Consider the following 14,811-nt stretch of genomic DNA (forward strand, 5'->3'; position numbering starts at 1 on the left):
GGTAATCCGAATTAACGAGGTTAGGGAAATTGATTACATAACATTTATTAAATATTTAAAATATATATAGAAAAAAGGTTTTATATCATAAAGTATGTCACATTCTTGGTGGAAAGCAATAAGAGGCAATAACTTCTTTCCGGTCTATTCATTGCATGCTTCGTAATTCTTTTATTCGGTTTCAAAATAACACGTCAAGAGAAAATGCAGGCATAAAAGACACGTGAGAACAAAAGAGTTAAAAAGAAAACTTAATTTATAAAAATAATTAATATATTTTTAATTATTTAAATTTTGAAACAAGTTTTACCATTATTTTATAAACTTAAATTAATATTTTTAGACTCTAATTTTGAAAATATTTTAGTCATATACTTTCAAATATTATAGATATTTGGTAAGATAACTTGAGATCTTGTTTCGATCTAATTCAATTCAAATATGTCATAGTCGATTTGTGTTATTGAACTTAACCTTGTATTTGGATGGAGCATTTCAATAATGCTTAGAAATTCAGATACTTTGTATTTGAATTGCTTGTAATTAAATTCCATTTAATTTTTAAATAACTTGTTTGGATAAGGAAATTAAAATACCTTACATTTCAATTCCTTGTTTAAAAAAAATTGAATTTATTGTGAAATAAAATTTAATTTTAACAATATTTATTTTACACTTAATTATGTTTTGAGTTCATGATAAATTTGGAAACATGATCGACAACCCAAATGGGTCGGGCAGACCCAACTACGCAACCGGATTGGTTAAACCCGATGACCCACCCGAGCTGGACCGACTGAGAAGCCCAGACAGGCTGGGTGGCTCGATGATCTAGAGGTTTGACGACCCATACTGCACGATTGTGCCGTCAAGTTCGTCAATATGGCCCGGTCCAACCTGTCTAGGTCATTGGCCTAATGCTTCAGACGAGTCCGACAATCCGAACGGGCCCGACGACCTGGACGAGCCCGACAATCCGGACAGAGCCAAATACCCAGATGGGTCTGAATACCCGGACGGTCCAAATACTCGGACGGGTTTGACGACCCAGACGGGCTCGTACACCCAGACGAGCCCGAAGACCCGGACGAGTCCAACGTTTAGGATGGGCCCGAGGACCCGAACGGGCCCGAGGACCCAGACGGACCTGACGACTCGGATGGGCCCGACGACTTGGACACGTCCGACGACTTGGACACGTCCGACGACCCGGACAGGCCTGATGACCTAGACGTGCCCGAGACTCGAACGAGCCCTTTCAAACCGTCGGGCTCGTCCGGATAGTCTGGCCCGTACGAGTCGTCGGGCCCGTCTAGATCGTCGTGACCGTCCGTGTCATCGGGCATGTCCGGGTCATCGTTCTTGTCCGGGTTGTCGGGCACGTTTGGTTCACCGTGCCTGTCTGGGTCGTCGCGCCTGTCCGGGTTATCGGGCCTGTCTGGGTCGTCGGGCATGTCCAGGTCGTCCGGCTCGTCTAGGTTGTTGGGCACGTCCGAGTCGTCGGGCTCGTCCTGGTCGTCAGGCTCGTCCGGGTTGTCTGGCCCGTCTAGATCGTCAGGCTCGTCTGGATCGTCGGGCCCGTTTGGGTCATCAGACCTGTTTGGGTCATCAGGCCCGTTTGGGTCATCAGGCCCATTTGGGTCGTCGGGCCCGTCTGGGTCGTTGGGCCCGTCTGAGTCGTCAGGTCATTCCGGGTCGTCGGGCTCGTCCGGATCGTCGGGCCCGTCCGGGTCGTCGGGCTCGTCCGGGTCGTCGGGCACGTCCAGATCGTCTTGCCCATCCGGATCGTCTAGAATGTGAGGTTGAGTGAGAAGAATTTCAAATTTCACCTATTTTGAGGGTATTTGAATTTCTACTAATTTAGCTAATTGAAATTCTTCAAAAAAATGTTTGCATTTGAAATGCTATTTAATTTCTCTATCCAAACAAAGCATTTCATTACAAAGAAATCTAAATTCTTAAAAAAAATGAATTGCTTCATTAAAATACTTTATCCAAACACACTCTAAAGTTATATTTGTTAATTTGATGTTAATGTTACCCGTAGCAGTGATCTGTACGTGCTTGTGGTTGAATAGCATAATATTATATTTTTATAATGTCTTTGAATTGGGAAAAATAACTATGGTATGCATATGTTTCTACGAGTAGGATAGAAATTAAGGTAAACTAGAATTGAGCCACAGTAGAACATATATTGGATCACCTTAACCTCGACATTGCCTAATATGGATTTCTGACACAAATGTTTTGAAAGATTTCCTGAAAAACCGAGATACTAATCAATTAAATAATTAATCTAGTTGATTAAAGACATAACCAATTAGGTCATCAATTTAGTTGATTAGAAATATAATCAATTAGGTCACTAATCTATAGTTGATTAGAAACATAATCAATTCGGAAATTAATGTAGTTGATTAATTTTATCGACACAACCATTTAAATTTGAAGTCTAGCCTTCTGTGATCACGTTCTTGTGCGATTGAATTCTGATACTTAGGAAAAGACCAAGAGAGGGCTTTCTTGGAACATTTTGAAAGATCCAATTGAATTTCATCAAGGTTCATCAATATTGGCGTTCAAAAACATGGATCTTGGCTTGGCAAGATGAAGGAAAATCATAATTGAACAAAGGTGTATTCAATCTAATTACTAAGCTATAATTTGATATATTGTTGTATGTTGTAATTCACTGTATATGTGACTGTGTTTGAAGCAAGTGTGTGGTATAGCCTTACTTGTATGGTTTTTTTGTCTTAGAGTTAAGATTTGCTAAGTGTCTTTGTAAATTTAGTAAATCTTTAAGATATATTGAAAAAGACTCTTTAGTTGTGGTCTGCTAGAGAAAACTGGATGTAGATTCCAAGAAATTGAACCAACATAAATCATTTGTGTGTGATCTATCTCTTCTCTCTATTTTTGACATGGTATAAACAATCCAATCATTAAGCATCCATTCACATTGTTTAGATTTATTTTGTATTTGAAACAATTTCAAAATTGTTAAGATTGGGTAACGATTGTCAAAACTAATTCACCTATCTCTTGGTTACGAAAAATTGACCTATTTCTTTTAACAATTAACACATTATATTTAGTGATTAAATATTTTTTTTTTCTAATTAACATATTGTTGCTTGCTGACATATTTAATTTGGTTGTTGTGGTTTAAACATTATATTTAACGATAAAAGCTTTTTTTATGGCTATTACAATATTTAATTCAACCGTTATTTGGATATTAAAACATTACATTTAGTGACCCAAAGGTTTTGTTCACTAATTACCATATTAAACATATTTTAGCAATCAAAATGTATTTACAAGTAAATGTTAATATACACTAATTCGTTTGCTATTTTGGCCAATAATTTGCTATTATTATTATTCGGTGACTATTTCAATCATAATTTGTGACCAATTTTTTTTCTTCACTAATTTTGGTTCTTTAATTGCATTTTTTTTAGTTGATAAGACTCACTTACAAATATATAAGTTAGTGTAAATCTCACCTCACAAGTCAATTTTATAAGATTGAGTTAGATTTAAAAGTTTAATTCTTAAATATTCTAGTGATATTAATTGTAATAGATTTATTATATATATATATATATATATATATATATATAATTAATATTCACATTACAACAAAAATCACTTTAGACAATGACCTAAAATTGTGATCTAAATTATAAAAACTGTGGTCTAAAAATTATACCACAATTTTTTAGGCGTGGTATTGAAAAGTGTAGCTATAAGTAATAGACAACGATTTTTAATCCGATAATACTTTTAAAACTTTTGCTTAAAATCCTCACAATAGACAACATTTTTTCAAATTGATTTTAGACTTCACATATGTTTTTAGAACATATTTTTATCAATTTTGTCTATATAATTTAAAGCAACAGTTATATAATCATGAGTTTTCATGATATTTTAACAGTTATATTTATTTACCCATTATCTAATTTAACGTAGTCTACATGACATTTACTTACAAAACCATGAATAACTTAGAATAAGATTATATTAGAGGAGCATAACAAAAAATAGTTAACAGAATAATAAAAATGGTTATTAAAGAATCCAGTAGCCTTTAAATAAAATAAGTAAGACTAGTGTCATTTTGCTAAAAGTATAAATAAGTATCATTTATTAAAATTTTAAAAGGTGAATACCTATTTAAAAACTAAGATGAATATTGTTTCATTAAAAATATAATTCAAAGAATATAATATATACATTCTAAAATTAGACGGTTCGTTTAGCATAATATGTTTTGAAAATTATTTAACAATATTATAAATAATTAGTAACGTGCATCTTTTCAGAAGAATATATTCGCGCTAAGAGAATTGACCACTACATGAAAGATCAGATGATGCGAGGCAGAGAAGGAAACAATAAATACGTTAAATAAATTCTGAATTCTCTTTTTGATCGCTCAATGCATGTTTGTTTGTTACTTATTCTCAAATGACACGTTAAGAAAATAATACATGCAGAAATGACACGCGGAGACGAGCGTATGAAGAACCCTAATATAAGCATCTTTCACTCGAGACAAGGTTAATTACACTTATGTAAGAATTAATATCTATTTATTTACTTTTATTTTCATTATTTAAATATACAAAAGTATTAAAAGTCCATTTGATCAACTAATTAAAAATCATATCAAACATATTTTTAACAGAGGAGTGGACAGTTTAATTAATAGAACAAAATATAATATTATATTTTGTCAATGAAATAGCTTAGTATAATTTTCAATGAAACTCATCAATCTGTTTCACTCTCTAATATTAGTTCAAGGTTACATTACTAAACCACCTTGGATTCCTAGTTTTCTTGAACGCATCTGTTTTCAGAATTTTGTGTGAGAAAGAGACAAGACGAAACTGTTTCATGCGAAAATTTCTGCTGCTACCATCGAATGTAAGTGGTGCGGTAAGGAATCTGAGACAGCTGTTGGGGTCCTTAAATAGAGACATTATGTTGTGCATTTGCTGCACACAGAGATAGAGAGATAGAGAGAAAAAATGAGTAGCGGAAAATGGAGCTGTTCATGGTGGATTTCATCGGAGGAATTCCAAATGATGAAGCTGGTGATACTGATAGTGCCTCTGTTCGTGCTTACATGGATTGCTACTGCAAAAACTTCACACATTTGCCGATGGAGTTTGGTTGCAAATTGTTATGTGGATGATGATACCACACCTTCTCCTCCTCCTCCGTCTCAATTTGTAAGACCTTACTTCTTTCACTCTTTTCTGTTTTCAGTCTTGCACAGTGTTCATTTTCTTTCATGTAATCTTTTAAATGATTATCGTAATAATAATAAGTTTTGCAATGCTATGCTTGAAAAATAATCTTTCTGGTGTGAGTTTTTAGGCCTTTCATATTTGTTATCGTTATACAACATTGTTGCTGCTTTATGATGCATATTTAATGCAGTTGCCAAATATTTGTTTGCATATGAAAGATTTGACCTAATGGAAAGTTAGTTTTCATGTACTTGGTCTATTTTAAAGTGACTTCTTTTGTTCAGTTCAAATTTAATATAAAATTTAAAACAAACCAATATTTTCTATGTTAATTTATATTGATTTTGTAATTTTATTACTGATAAATTATTCAATATATTTTACAAAATGTAAGTTTTTCATGCAAAAAACTATTAAATGTTTTATAATAAAAAATGTTAATTGAAAAGACATACTATAATTTTTAAATAAATTATTATATTCTAATAATTATAAATATATTGTAATTAAAATATAGCTAGTAATCTTTAAAATATATTCTAAGTATTTTAAATTGTTTTTATTACATAAAATTAAAATCTACTCACTTTTAATTATTTTTTAATAGTTCAGTTTTGATCATAATTAAAATATAGATACTTTTTAAATATTTTACTGATTTTTTTTATATATTCATTACTTACATATAAAGAACAGAAAATAACATTAAGAAAAAATGTTAATACAATGTTATCTATTTAATTTATTTTTTTACTAAAAGTCTAAGTTAACAAATTAAAATATTAATTTAATTCATTAAAAAAAGTAATTTTATTAGACCACACTTTAGAATGCTTAAGAGAAGAATTTTAATGGGTTAAAAAATGTTATAAACTCAACTCTCTTATATTTATTTTTAACATACTAAAACAAACTTTAATTGGTTAAAACGAAACCATACATCTAACACTTCTAAATAAACTCCAATGATTATCAGATCATCAAGTTTCAAACACCTTTTTTTAAGCTTTTATATCAACATTTAGATAATTCTGGCAATTGAAATATTAATATTTGATAGTTTAACTAAATCACTCACTTGTGTTGTTTGAACAGAATGAAACCCAAGTTTTCAATGTCTCCAAACCTTATGTGGAGGAAACTAGTGAACCACACCTACTACTGAAGCAAACCACAAAGTCAAACATCTTAGAAAAAACCGAAGTTGGTTTGGCACAAGCTCGTGCTGCAATCAGAGAAGTCAGAAATGAGAATTATCCAACACTAGATTCAGATTATGTTCCCATGGGTCCAGTGTATCTGAATCCTAAGACATTTCACAGGTACAATTATTTCCATGCATTGCTGATTATAATGACCCATTAAATGTGATTAGTAATCGGAGAATGACCAAATGTTCATTGTTCATAACAAATTACTCATTAACCATTCTCTTGTTAAAAACTTGCTATGACAGGAGCTACTTAGAAATGGAGAAACAGTTCAAAGTCTTTGTGTATGGAGAAGGGGAGCCTCAAATCTTCCGCAATCCACCATGCAAAAGGGTATACTCCATGGAGGATAACTTCATGCATTCTATTGCAATGAATGACCATTTTCGAACCAAAGATCCAGAGAAAGCACATGTGTTTTTCCTCCCTTTTAGTGTAGTAACCAATCTTCGATATGGGTATGAAAGAGTCTCACAAGATTCTAGTGCTGAAAGAAACACTGTGACAGATTATATCAGTGTCATTGCTGCAAGATATCCTTATTGGAATCGAAGTCTTGGAGCAGATCACTTCACCCTTTCTTGCCATGACATGGTAAACACCTCGGTACCTCAAATTCTTTTTTCATTAATTTCTTTTACAGTTAAAATTTGTTTATAATAGTTAGATGATTACATGCACCAGTTCATCTTTTTCTTTGTGTGTATTTAGTGCCGAAGGACATCATTATCCTCACCTGATCCGCTCAAGAACTCCATTCGTGTGCTTTGTAATGCCAATACATCTGAAGGATTTAAGCCAACAAAAGATGTTTCATTTCCTGAAATTAATCTCAAGACTGGTTCAACAAACAGTTTCATTGGTGGGCCATCTGCATTTAAACGTTCAGTTCTGGCTTTCTTTGCTGGGGGAGTTCATGGCCCCATTAGACCAGTTCTTCTCAAGCACTGGGAGAACAAGGATGAAGATATTCAGGTTCACGAGTATCTCCAAAAGGGTACTTCTTACCATGAGATGATGAGAAAGAGCAAGTTTTGCCTTTGTCCTAGTGGGAATGAGGTGGCTAGCCCTAGAGTGGTGGAGGCAATTTACACTGGGTGTGTTCCTGTGATCATTTCCGACCACTATGTTCCTCCTTTCAGTGATGTTTTGAACTGGAAGTCATTTTCAGTCCAGCTTTCAGCTAAGGACATTCCCAACCTGAAGGACATCTTGATGAGTATTTCTCCAAGACAATATGTGAGAATGCAGAGAGGAGTGGAACAAATTCGAAAGCACTTTGAAGTACATTCTCCACCCAAGCGATTCGATGTGTTTCACATGATCCTTCATTCTGTGTGGCTTAAGAGACTCAACTTCGAAGTTCACGATGATCACACGGCCTTGGTTCAGTAACTTGGCGATGTTTGATGAATTACTCAATACAGTTTCAGTTTCACTATAATAATGTATTGAGTTAGTATTGTCTGTTTCTATAGTGTTTGTTTGTTTGCTTCGGTCGTGTTTTGTAAGAACTTCAGCTATCTCTGATGTTCTTTTATCTTAATATGTTTGCATTGTGTTTTGTAAGAACTTCAGCTATCTTTGATGTTCTTTTATCTTAATATATTTGGATTTCCTTTACTCTCTTTAGTTTCTTTCTTGTATTTATCGCAACACTTGTGGGTTTGTTTTTGTTGTCATTTCTTTATCTCTCGTACCACAAAAAGCTTTTATGTGTGTGAATCTAAGGAAATGCATGGCGAGAGAAATCTCCTTTCACACATTGTGAGAATAAAGTTATGGACAACATAATATCCTCTTCGTTTTTTGGCCTTCCCATACCCCATTTTCTTCCTCCTTTCTTTCTCCATTATTCGTTCCTGATTGAGTCTCTTCCTCCTCCATTTTATTTCCCGGTTCCCTGACCCTCTTGGATTGGATTCTTCAACCATTTTGTTTCAGCCTCCTTTCCCTTTTATGAAGCACGCTCCTTGGTTTGTTTCTTTCCACTCAATTTTAAATTCATTTAAAAATTGTATGATAATATTTGTATATTGTTTGAATTATTTTTTATTATTTGGATTGTGATAATTTTATTGTTTGAAATTGTTGTTTAGTATAACGTTGAGATTAAGTTGTTGTATGAAATGAACCATAGTTTTTCATTTGAGATTCAATACCAAAACTATGTACTACTTCCAATTTCAAAAAATTCAAATATTTTTTATAGTTAAAATAAGAGGTAGTATTAATTATGAATGTATTAAATATTGAATTATCTGGATAGACAAGAAGATTAATTATTTTTTAATAGTTTATTAGTGCATGTATATTTTAAATCTACATTTTTTTTTTATATTTCATGATTTTTTGTTATTTGTATTTTGTATTGATTTTTGAGTGCATATTTGAATGCGGCTAATATTTCCACTTTTATTTTGTATAAATTGAAAATCAATGTGAAATGTTGGCAAAATTTTATGAAAATTAAGAAATGTTGTTTAAAATTTACACGTACCAATGAATTAGGAAAGTGAATTCAAAAGTGAGGTTTCCATACATTAAAACAATGTTGAAATTATTGATAAAATTTAAGAACATACATATGGATCAAGCTTGAATGAACTCATCACATATTAGTGTTGAGTATGATAGAGTTGTGTGGCATGGTGCATCAATTGTCATGTGGTGGAGATAAGGTGGACCAAGTCACAATCAAATAGTGGGACTTAGGCTCTTACACTCTAAAGTAGAAAGAGTTGTGTCCTAACTATTAACTATAGCTTTGACCTAGTGTTAAGAGGTCAATCCAATAATTGGTATCAGAATCAAGATCACGACTTTGATTCCTAATAAGACAATTGCAGAAGGGGAGTTTGTTGCAGGGTGTATCAAATGTCTTGTAGCAGAGGTTGGGTGGGTCAAGTCATAATCAAATCATGACACTTAGGATGTTGTGCTCTTAAGTAGAAAGACTTACATCTTAACTATTGGCTATAACTTTTGGCTAATGATAACTCATTCATCCAACAAGTAGAAGAATTTATACAATTTGCAAAATTTAATGTTGGTAGAAATGGCGATGATGAAATAAAGTTTAGATGTCCATATGTTGACTTTTTGAATGAGACAAGGTTGTATGCAATTGAAATTAGAGAACACCTTTTTTGTGATGATTTCTTTCAAAATTATACAACTTGGACATGACACGATGAATTAATAAACTTGCCAAGTGTCTCACAAACTAAAGATTTGTTCCATTCCTTCATAGAAGAGTGATTTGAGGAATACCGATTAGAGGATATAATTCTCGATGTTGGTGTAGAAATTTTGGCGAAGTGCATGTGTATGAAACTATGTCTAGTGATGTCGAGACTCCATATTGTATATTAGATCAACTAAGTTCACATGATTGTTAGTAGTGTTAAGGTTGATGAATTTGAAGGCGATCAATGATTGGATATTATATAGTAAAGAAATTGAATGGCTTAAAAATGTTTGAAGTTTAAGTTATCATAGTATAAGGAGAAAGACAACAGTGAAGATAATGCTCAAGATGACAAAGGATGGACCCTCCATGAAGGTCGTTTGGTAACTTCCAATCATTCCAAGCCTTTATAACCATTTTGTTTGTAGAACCCAAAAGACACTAAAACTTTAGATAGCATGCAAATGAGAGACGTGACAGACTGGTTATTTTGTTGATTCTATGCAATAGAAAAACATTGATCATAAGTTCCCTGAGTTTGATAAAGAATTAAGAAATCTTAGGTTTGGTTTAGCTACAAATGGAATGAATATGTTTCATAATGTAAGTATAAACAAAAATTGTCAGCCTATTTTATTAAGTATTTATAACTTATCTCTAAGATTGTGCATGAAAAGAAAATACATGATATTGTCTACAATGATCTCCAGTCCAAGACACTCAAGTGTTTATATTCTGGTGCTTTAGCTCTTGAGATAACTTCAAAGGAAGGAAATCTTTATGGCTTAACCTCATGTTTAGTGCTTGAGGTTTCCTTAGTGGGTTTTCTTGTGTGGCTCAAGCCTCAATATGTTGTTCAGTCGCACATGTATCACTTTTGTCCATAATTGCTTGAATCTTTGTTGTTTTCTTTATTTTCCCACTTTGACTCTTTGATTGCACTGAAATCTTCAAAACAAGCTAAATTGGGGTGAATTTCATATAGATAAGATAGAATTAAGACAAAATAAGTGTTAAATTCATCTCAAAATTAACTAAATTTAAACACTTGTCAATTAATCCACATTGATATTTGGGAATCGATTTCTATTATTTCTATGGATGGATACAAGTACTTTTAACTATAGCAGATTTACTTGGGTTAAATGTGTCTTTTGTGGTTTTAAACCTAGAACCAAAGGTTATGTTTTGTATGATATTCATTCAAAGTCCATTGTGGTATCTCAAAACTGTTGGAAAAAACTCACACACACTAGAAGAATATGCAATGTAACTCATTGTGGTGTTTTTCATTGTTGGAGAATGCGCTATTATATAGCCAATTACAAACCAAATAATAACAAACCAAACTAAATCTTTATCTAATCTAATCTTATCTAATACCCCATATTATCAAACTAAATCTTATATACTCTAACTAACTAAAATAACAACTAACTTAAATCTAATTAACCAAATATAAAATACCCAATCACTTTGCTAAATAAAAACAACTCTATAATCTAAAATATAATCTAAATATTATCTAACAAAATTAAAGATTATCTAACACAATTAAAGATTATCCAACAAAACTCCCCCATAATCTTAAATTCTTTTCTTCTCTCATCCCGAACAATCTTCCATCTCCATAGCCGACTTGCTTTTCTCTTTGACCGACTTGATCTTCTCTTTATCCGACTTGATCTTCTCTTTGACCGACTTCATCTTAACCTTGGCTGACTTACCCTTTGTTGGGTTCTTTGTGATCTTTGTGGCTGACTTGCCATTAACCGGGACCCTCTGAATAGGCCGAGCTATCTTTAAGAGATCAGAAAATTTCCACACCTTCTTCACACCAAACTTATCATCCATTCCAAGTCGCCACTTCTCATCTTGCACCTCTAGTACAACTCTCAGATCCTTCTCGACACGCAATTGCTCTTGCAAACTTAACACTTCTTGTTCGTCTTCTTCAAGATCCGAGTTGTCCACACTCCACGAGCTATCCACACATCTTGACCACCTCTCCATGCTACTGGACTGATTTATGACATTCAACCTTCTTGCCGACTTCTCCACTTGTTTGTGCTCATCCCTTGAGCTACATCCTATCATCAACAACACTGCTTCTTCTTTAACTTCTTCGGCAAGATTGATTGTCTCTTCTATTTTTGATCGCACTGCTTTAATTTTCTTACCTGTCTCTTTCTCCATCATGTCATTTTGAACAAATCCCATGTTGCCTTAACTGTCCACATGTTTCAAACACCTTTTCTGTAGGATACTTAACTCCAATTTGTAGATCCGGTTTTTCTCCTTTTCTACCCGGGCTGCTAGCTGACCGTGCTTGTCCTTCAAATACAGTACCTGGTTCTTTATCATAATCGAGTTTCCTTTCTCCACTATCTGACATATGCTCAAAATATTACTCTTCAGCTCAGGAACATAGTAGACATCCCTGATTTCTCCAACCCGTCCATCCTTCTGCATGTGCCGGATTGTTCCACGCCCTTTTATCACCATCTTGGAATCATCTCCACATGACACTAATTCAGCCTCCACCTTGGTGAGTTCGCTGAAGAAACTCTCATGTCCACACATGTGATTGCTCGCTCTAGTGTCTAGATACCAAACCGAGTTTAAACAACCCGGACTAAGCTCGTCACCTAATATCCTTTCCTTCACATGGCTTAAACTCCACTCAGCTTTCGATTTACCGCTCTTGAGTTCGGCATCTGAGTTTTGCATCATTATTAATATCCCTATCTCTTCCTCGTCGTCTTCCTCTGTGAGAAGATTTTTCTCCTTTTTTTTCGATTGACAATATTTTTCTATATGACCGATCTTGCCACAGTTGTAGCAACATGCCAATCTACATTGTCTTGCGTAATGGTCGTACTTGCCATACCTAAAGCATTCCACTTCTGACTTAGACCAATCTCCTTGGCCCTTTTCTTGACCATGACCATACCAATTTTGCTGCCTAGTCTGATCTGTGCTCTCTTCAACATCATCTCGGTCACATCTGTAAGACCCGTAGAATTTAATTAATTAAATAAATAATTAATTAATAAATACGGGAGGGGTAATAATTATGACATTAAATTATGGTTGGTATGACGTGGAAAAGTGCTAGCTCAGGTGGTTGAGAGCACTTTGATTGTGTGAGAGGACTTGGGTTCGAGTCCTATGTATGCTAACTTTTGATGTTATGTTTTTGTCATTTAAAATTATGAAAAACATGTTCTTGTATGTTATGATAATTAAATTATAATTGTTGGCATGAAATATGAATTGGCTTGGTGGTTTGGGATTGATTTAGCTTTGGTAGGGTGAGGGGTTCAAATCTTGGTGAACTTCAATTGAACACTTTTTATTCATTTTGGTTTTTGGCATGAAGGTGAAGGGTTAACATAAACCCTAAAGAAATGACAGCCAAGAGGGGGGGAGAGAGGCTGGATACGGATCATAAAGGGGGTCCATGAATGGCAATAAACATCACCATTAAGTTTTAGGTTCGTTTTGTATTATTACCTAGTTTTTAGGACACCTTTAAAAGGCCAAAGTGAGGTAAGGAGAAGGGTTTTGGCAAGCTGAAAAATATACCAGAGAGAGAGAGCACGAAAATCTGAAATTTCTGTGAGTTGGAGTGAGACTTGAGGGGGGGCTGAATAGAAAGGAATCAAGGAGGGTTGGTGATCAAGGGAGATTTTCTCAAATTATCAAGGCTGAAAGCTAAGGAACCAGGTTAGGGGAGCTGGAATCCGTAATTTTATGCATATAATTATAAGTGTCTATCTGTATGATATATTGATGGTTTGAGTACTGTTAAAGCCTTCGAAATTCTGAGTTTCTGGAAATTTTTCAGAAATCGCCTGGCGGGTGAGGAATCACCGCCAGGCGACTCATGCAAAATGATGTGTTCTGGGTTCCTGGAAGAGGAACCGCCTGGCGGCACATTCCCGGCCGCCAGGCGACGCAAAGCGTCTTAGCCATTTTCTGGGTTGCTGATGAGGAGCCTGGCGGGACTGGTTGAACCGCCAGGCGGTGCGAGTCATTTTGACTCATTTTTGGCTTTTCTGGAATTCTGGGTGAAATCTGATCGGAGCAAAAGGTAGTGGTGATCAGTATAGAGGAGTAATGATGATCAACAGTAGGTATGACCACCTAATTGGAGGTTAATTGAATGGAACAGTGAATATGAGTTAGGGTTGAGCGTATGTTATCAGAAATCACGAATTGGGGATGGGTTACTATGAATTTGACTTAGGAATTAGTGATAAATAAATTAGAGTATTATGATTGTGCAAGGATTAGTTTTTGTGTGTGCTCTTGAAGATGGTAAAATGGCCGAGAAATTGGTTGCAGGAGGAGTCTGGTAAATTCCAGAACTAACGCACCGCCTGGCGGCGCGAAGCTGGCCGCCAGGCGACGTAGATGACAGCGCAGAGGGAGTGCTCGTTGTGATGGAGCGAGTGTTGAGTGCCAGTAGGAGCTTGGGCGTGAAGATGAGTGCAATTGGTTGGAGTTGGGAGTTTTAGAGATAGGAGTTGATGGAATGGAATGATATAGATGGAGGATAAGGTAAGAGAGGATGAGAATATTAGAATAATGAAGGAATATTGAAATTGAGGTTTGGTATGAGTGGTGTAATTGGGTGAGGGCAACATTAGACCCGGAGGGGTATTGTTAGATAGTGGACTGTAACCTAGGTATAGTAGAGGTAAGTATAGAATATGGGGAGGTGAACTTGTGTATCTAAGTGAGTTATAAAAAAAAAAAAGGGGGGGGGGAAGGAAAAGGAGGACAAGTATAGTAAGTGCAGGAGTACTGTTTGGAGAAGAGGGTGAAATATACTAGAATTATAAAAGATTATGTGAACTCAGGCTAGGAAAGTGGTTTCAAGTAAGGTACTTCCATAGATGCGAGGGCATTGTGAATGGTCAAATCTGAGGGACTTGTTATGAGTCAGTTAGTGAGAATAGCATTAGAAGCTAGGAGCAGTGAACCGTGAAACCCGTGACAGGGAATTCAAGTGGAGTGCTGCTGTACTGATACAGCGCCTGGCGGTTGGATAGGCTCTGCCAGGCGGCGGTGACGCGAACAATGGCCCCTGGAACAGCGTCCGCCTGGCGGTGTAGACTGTCCCGCCAGG

At 35.0% G+C, this 14,811-nt stretch overlaps 2 protein-coding genes across 2 annotated transcripts; one reads left to right on the forward strand and one right to left on the reverse strand.

Moving 5' to 3' along the window:
* Nucleotides 1-1,100: 1,100 nt before the first annotated feature.
* On the reverse strand, nucleotides 1,101-2,220 carry LOC114190420 (acidic repeat-containing protein-like). Its single transcript, XM_028079293.1, has 2 exons — nucleotides 2,207-2,220; nucleotides 1,101-1,596 (listed from the first exon to the last, which is right to left on the reverse strand). The coding sequence occupies exons 1-2, from the start codon at nucleotides 2,218-2,220 to the stop codon at nucleotides 1,101-1,103; spliced, it is 510 nt and encodes a 169-aa protein (XP_027935094.1).
* Nucleotides 2,221-5,006: 2,786 nt separating this feature from the next.
* Nucleotides 5,007-8,082, forward strand: LOC114190677 (probable glycosyltransferase At5g03795). Its single transcript, XM_028079653.1, has 4 exons — nucleotides 5,007-5,252; nucleotides 6,369-6,595; nucleotides 6,730-7,078; nucleotides 7,196-8,082. Exons 1-4 carry the CDS (start codon nucleotides 5,049-5,051, stop codon nucleotides 7,877-7,879), a joined length of 1,464 nt encoding a protein of 487 aa, XP_027935454.1. The 5' UTR covers nucleotides 5,007-5,048; the 3' UTR covers nucleotides 7,880-8,082.
* Nucleotides 8,083-14,811: the final 6,729 nt, after the last annotated feature.

The sequence above is a fragment of the Vigna unguiculata genome, chromosome 7, assembly GCF_004118075.2.
Source record: "Vigna unguiculata cultivar IT97K-499-35 chromosome 7, ASM411807v1, whole genome shotgun sequence".
NCBI classification, from domain to species: Eukaryota; Viridiplantae; Streptophyta; class Magnoliopsida; order Fabales; family Fabaceae; genus Vigna; species Vigna unguiculata.

Bases quoted from the DNA above. Each gene is read 5' to 3' on its own strand.
- LOC114190677 (XM_028079653.1), top strand. From the start codon at position 5,049: ATGAGTAGCGGAAAATGGAGCTGTTCATGGTGGATTTCATCGGAGGAA. The intron at 6,596-6,729 runs GTACAATTATTT...TTGCTATGACAG, and splicing joins AATCCTAAGACATTTCACAG to GAGCTACTTAGAAATGGAGA. The intron at 7,079-7,195 runs GTAAACACCTCG...GTGTGTATTTAG, and splicing joins CCCTTTCTTGCCATGACATG to TGCCGAAGGACATCATTATC.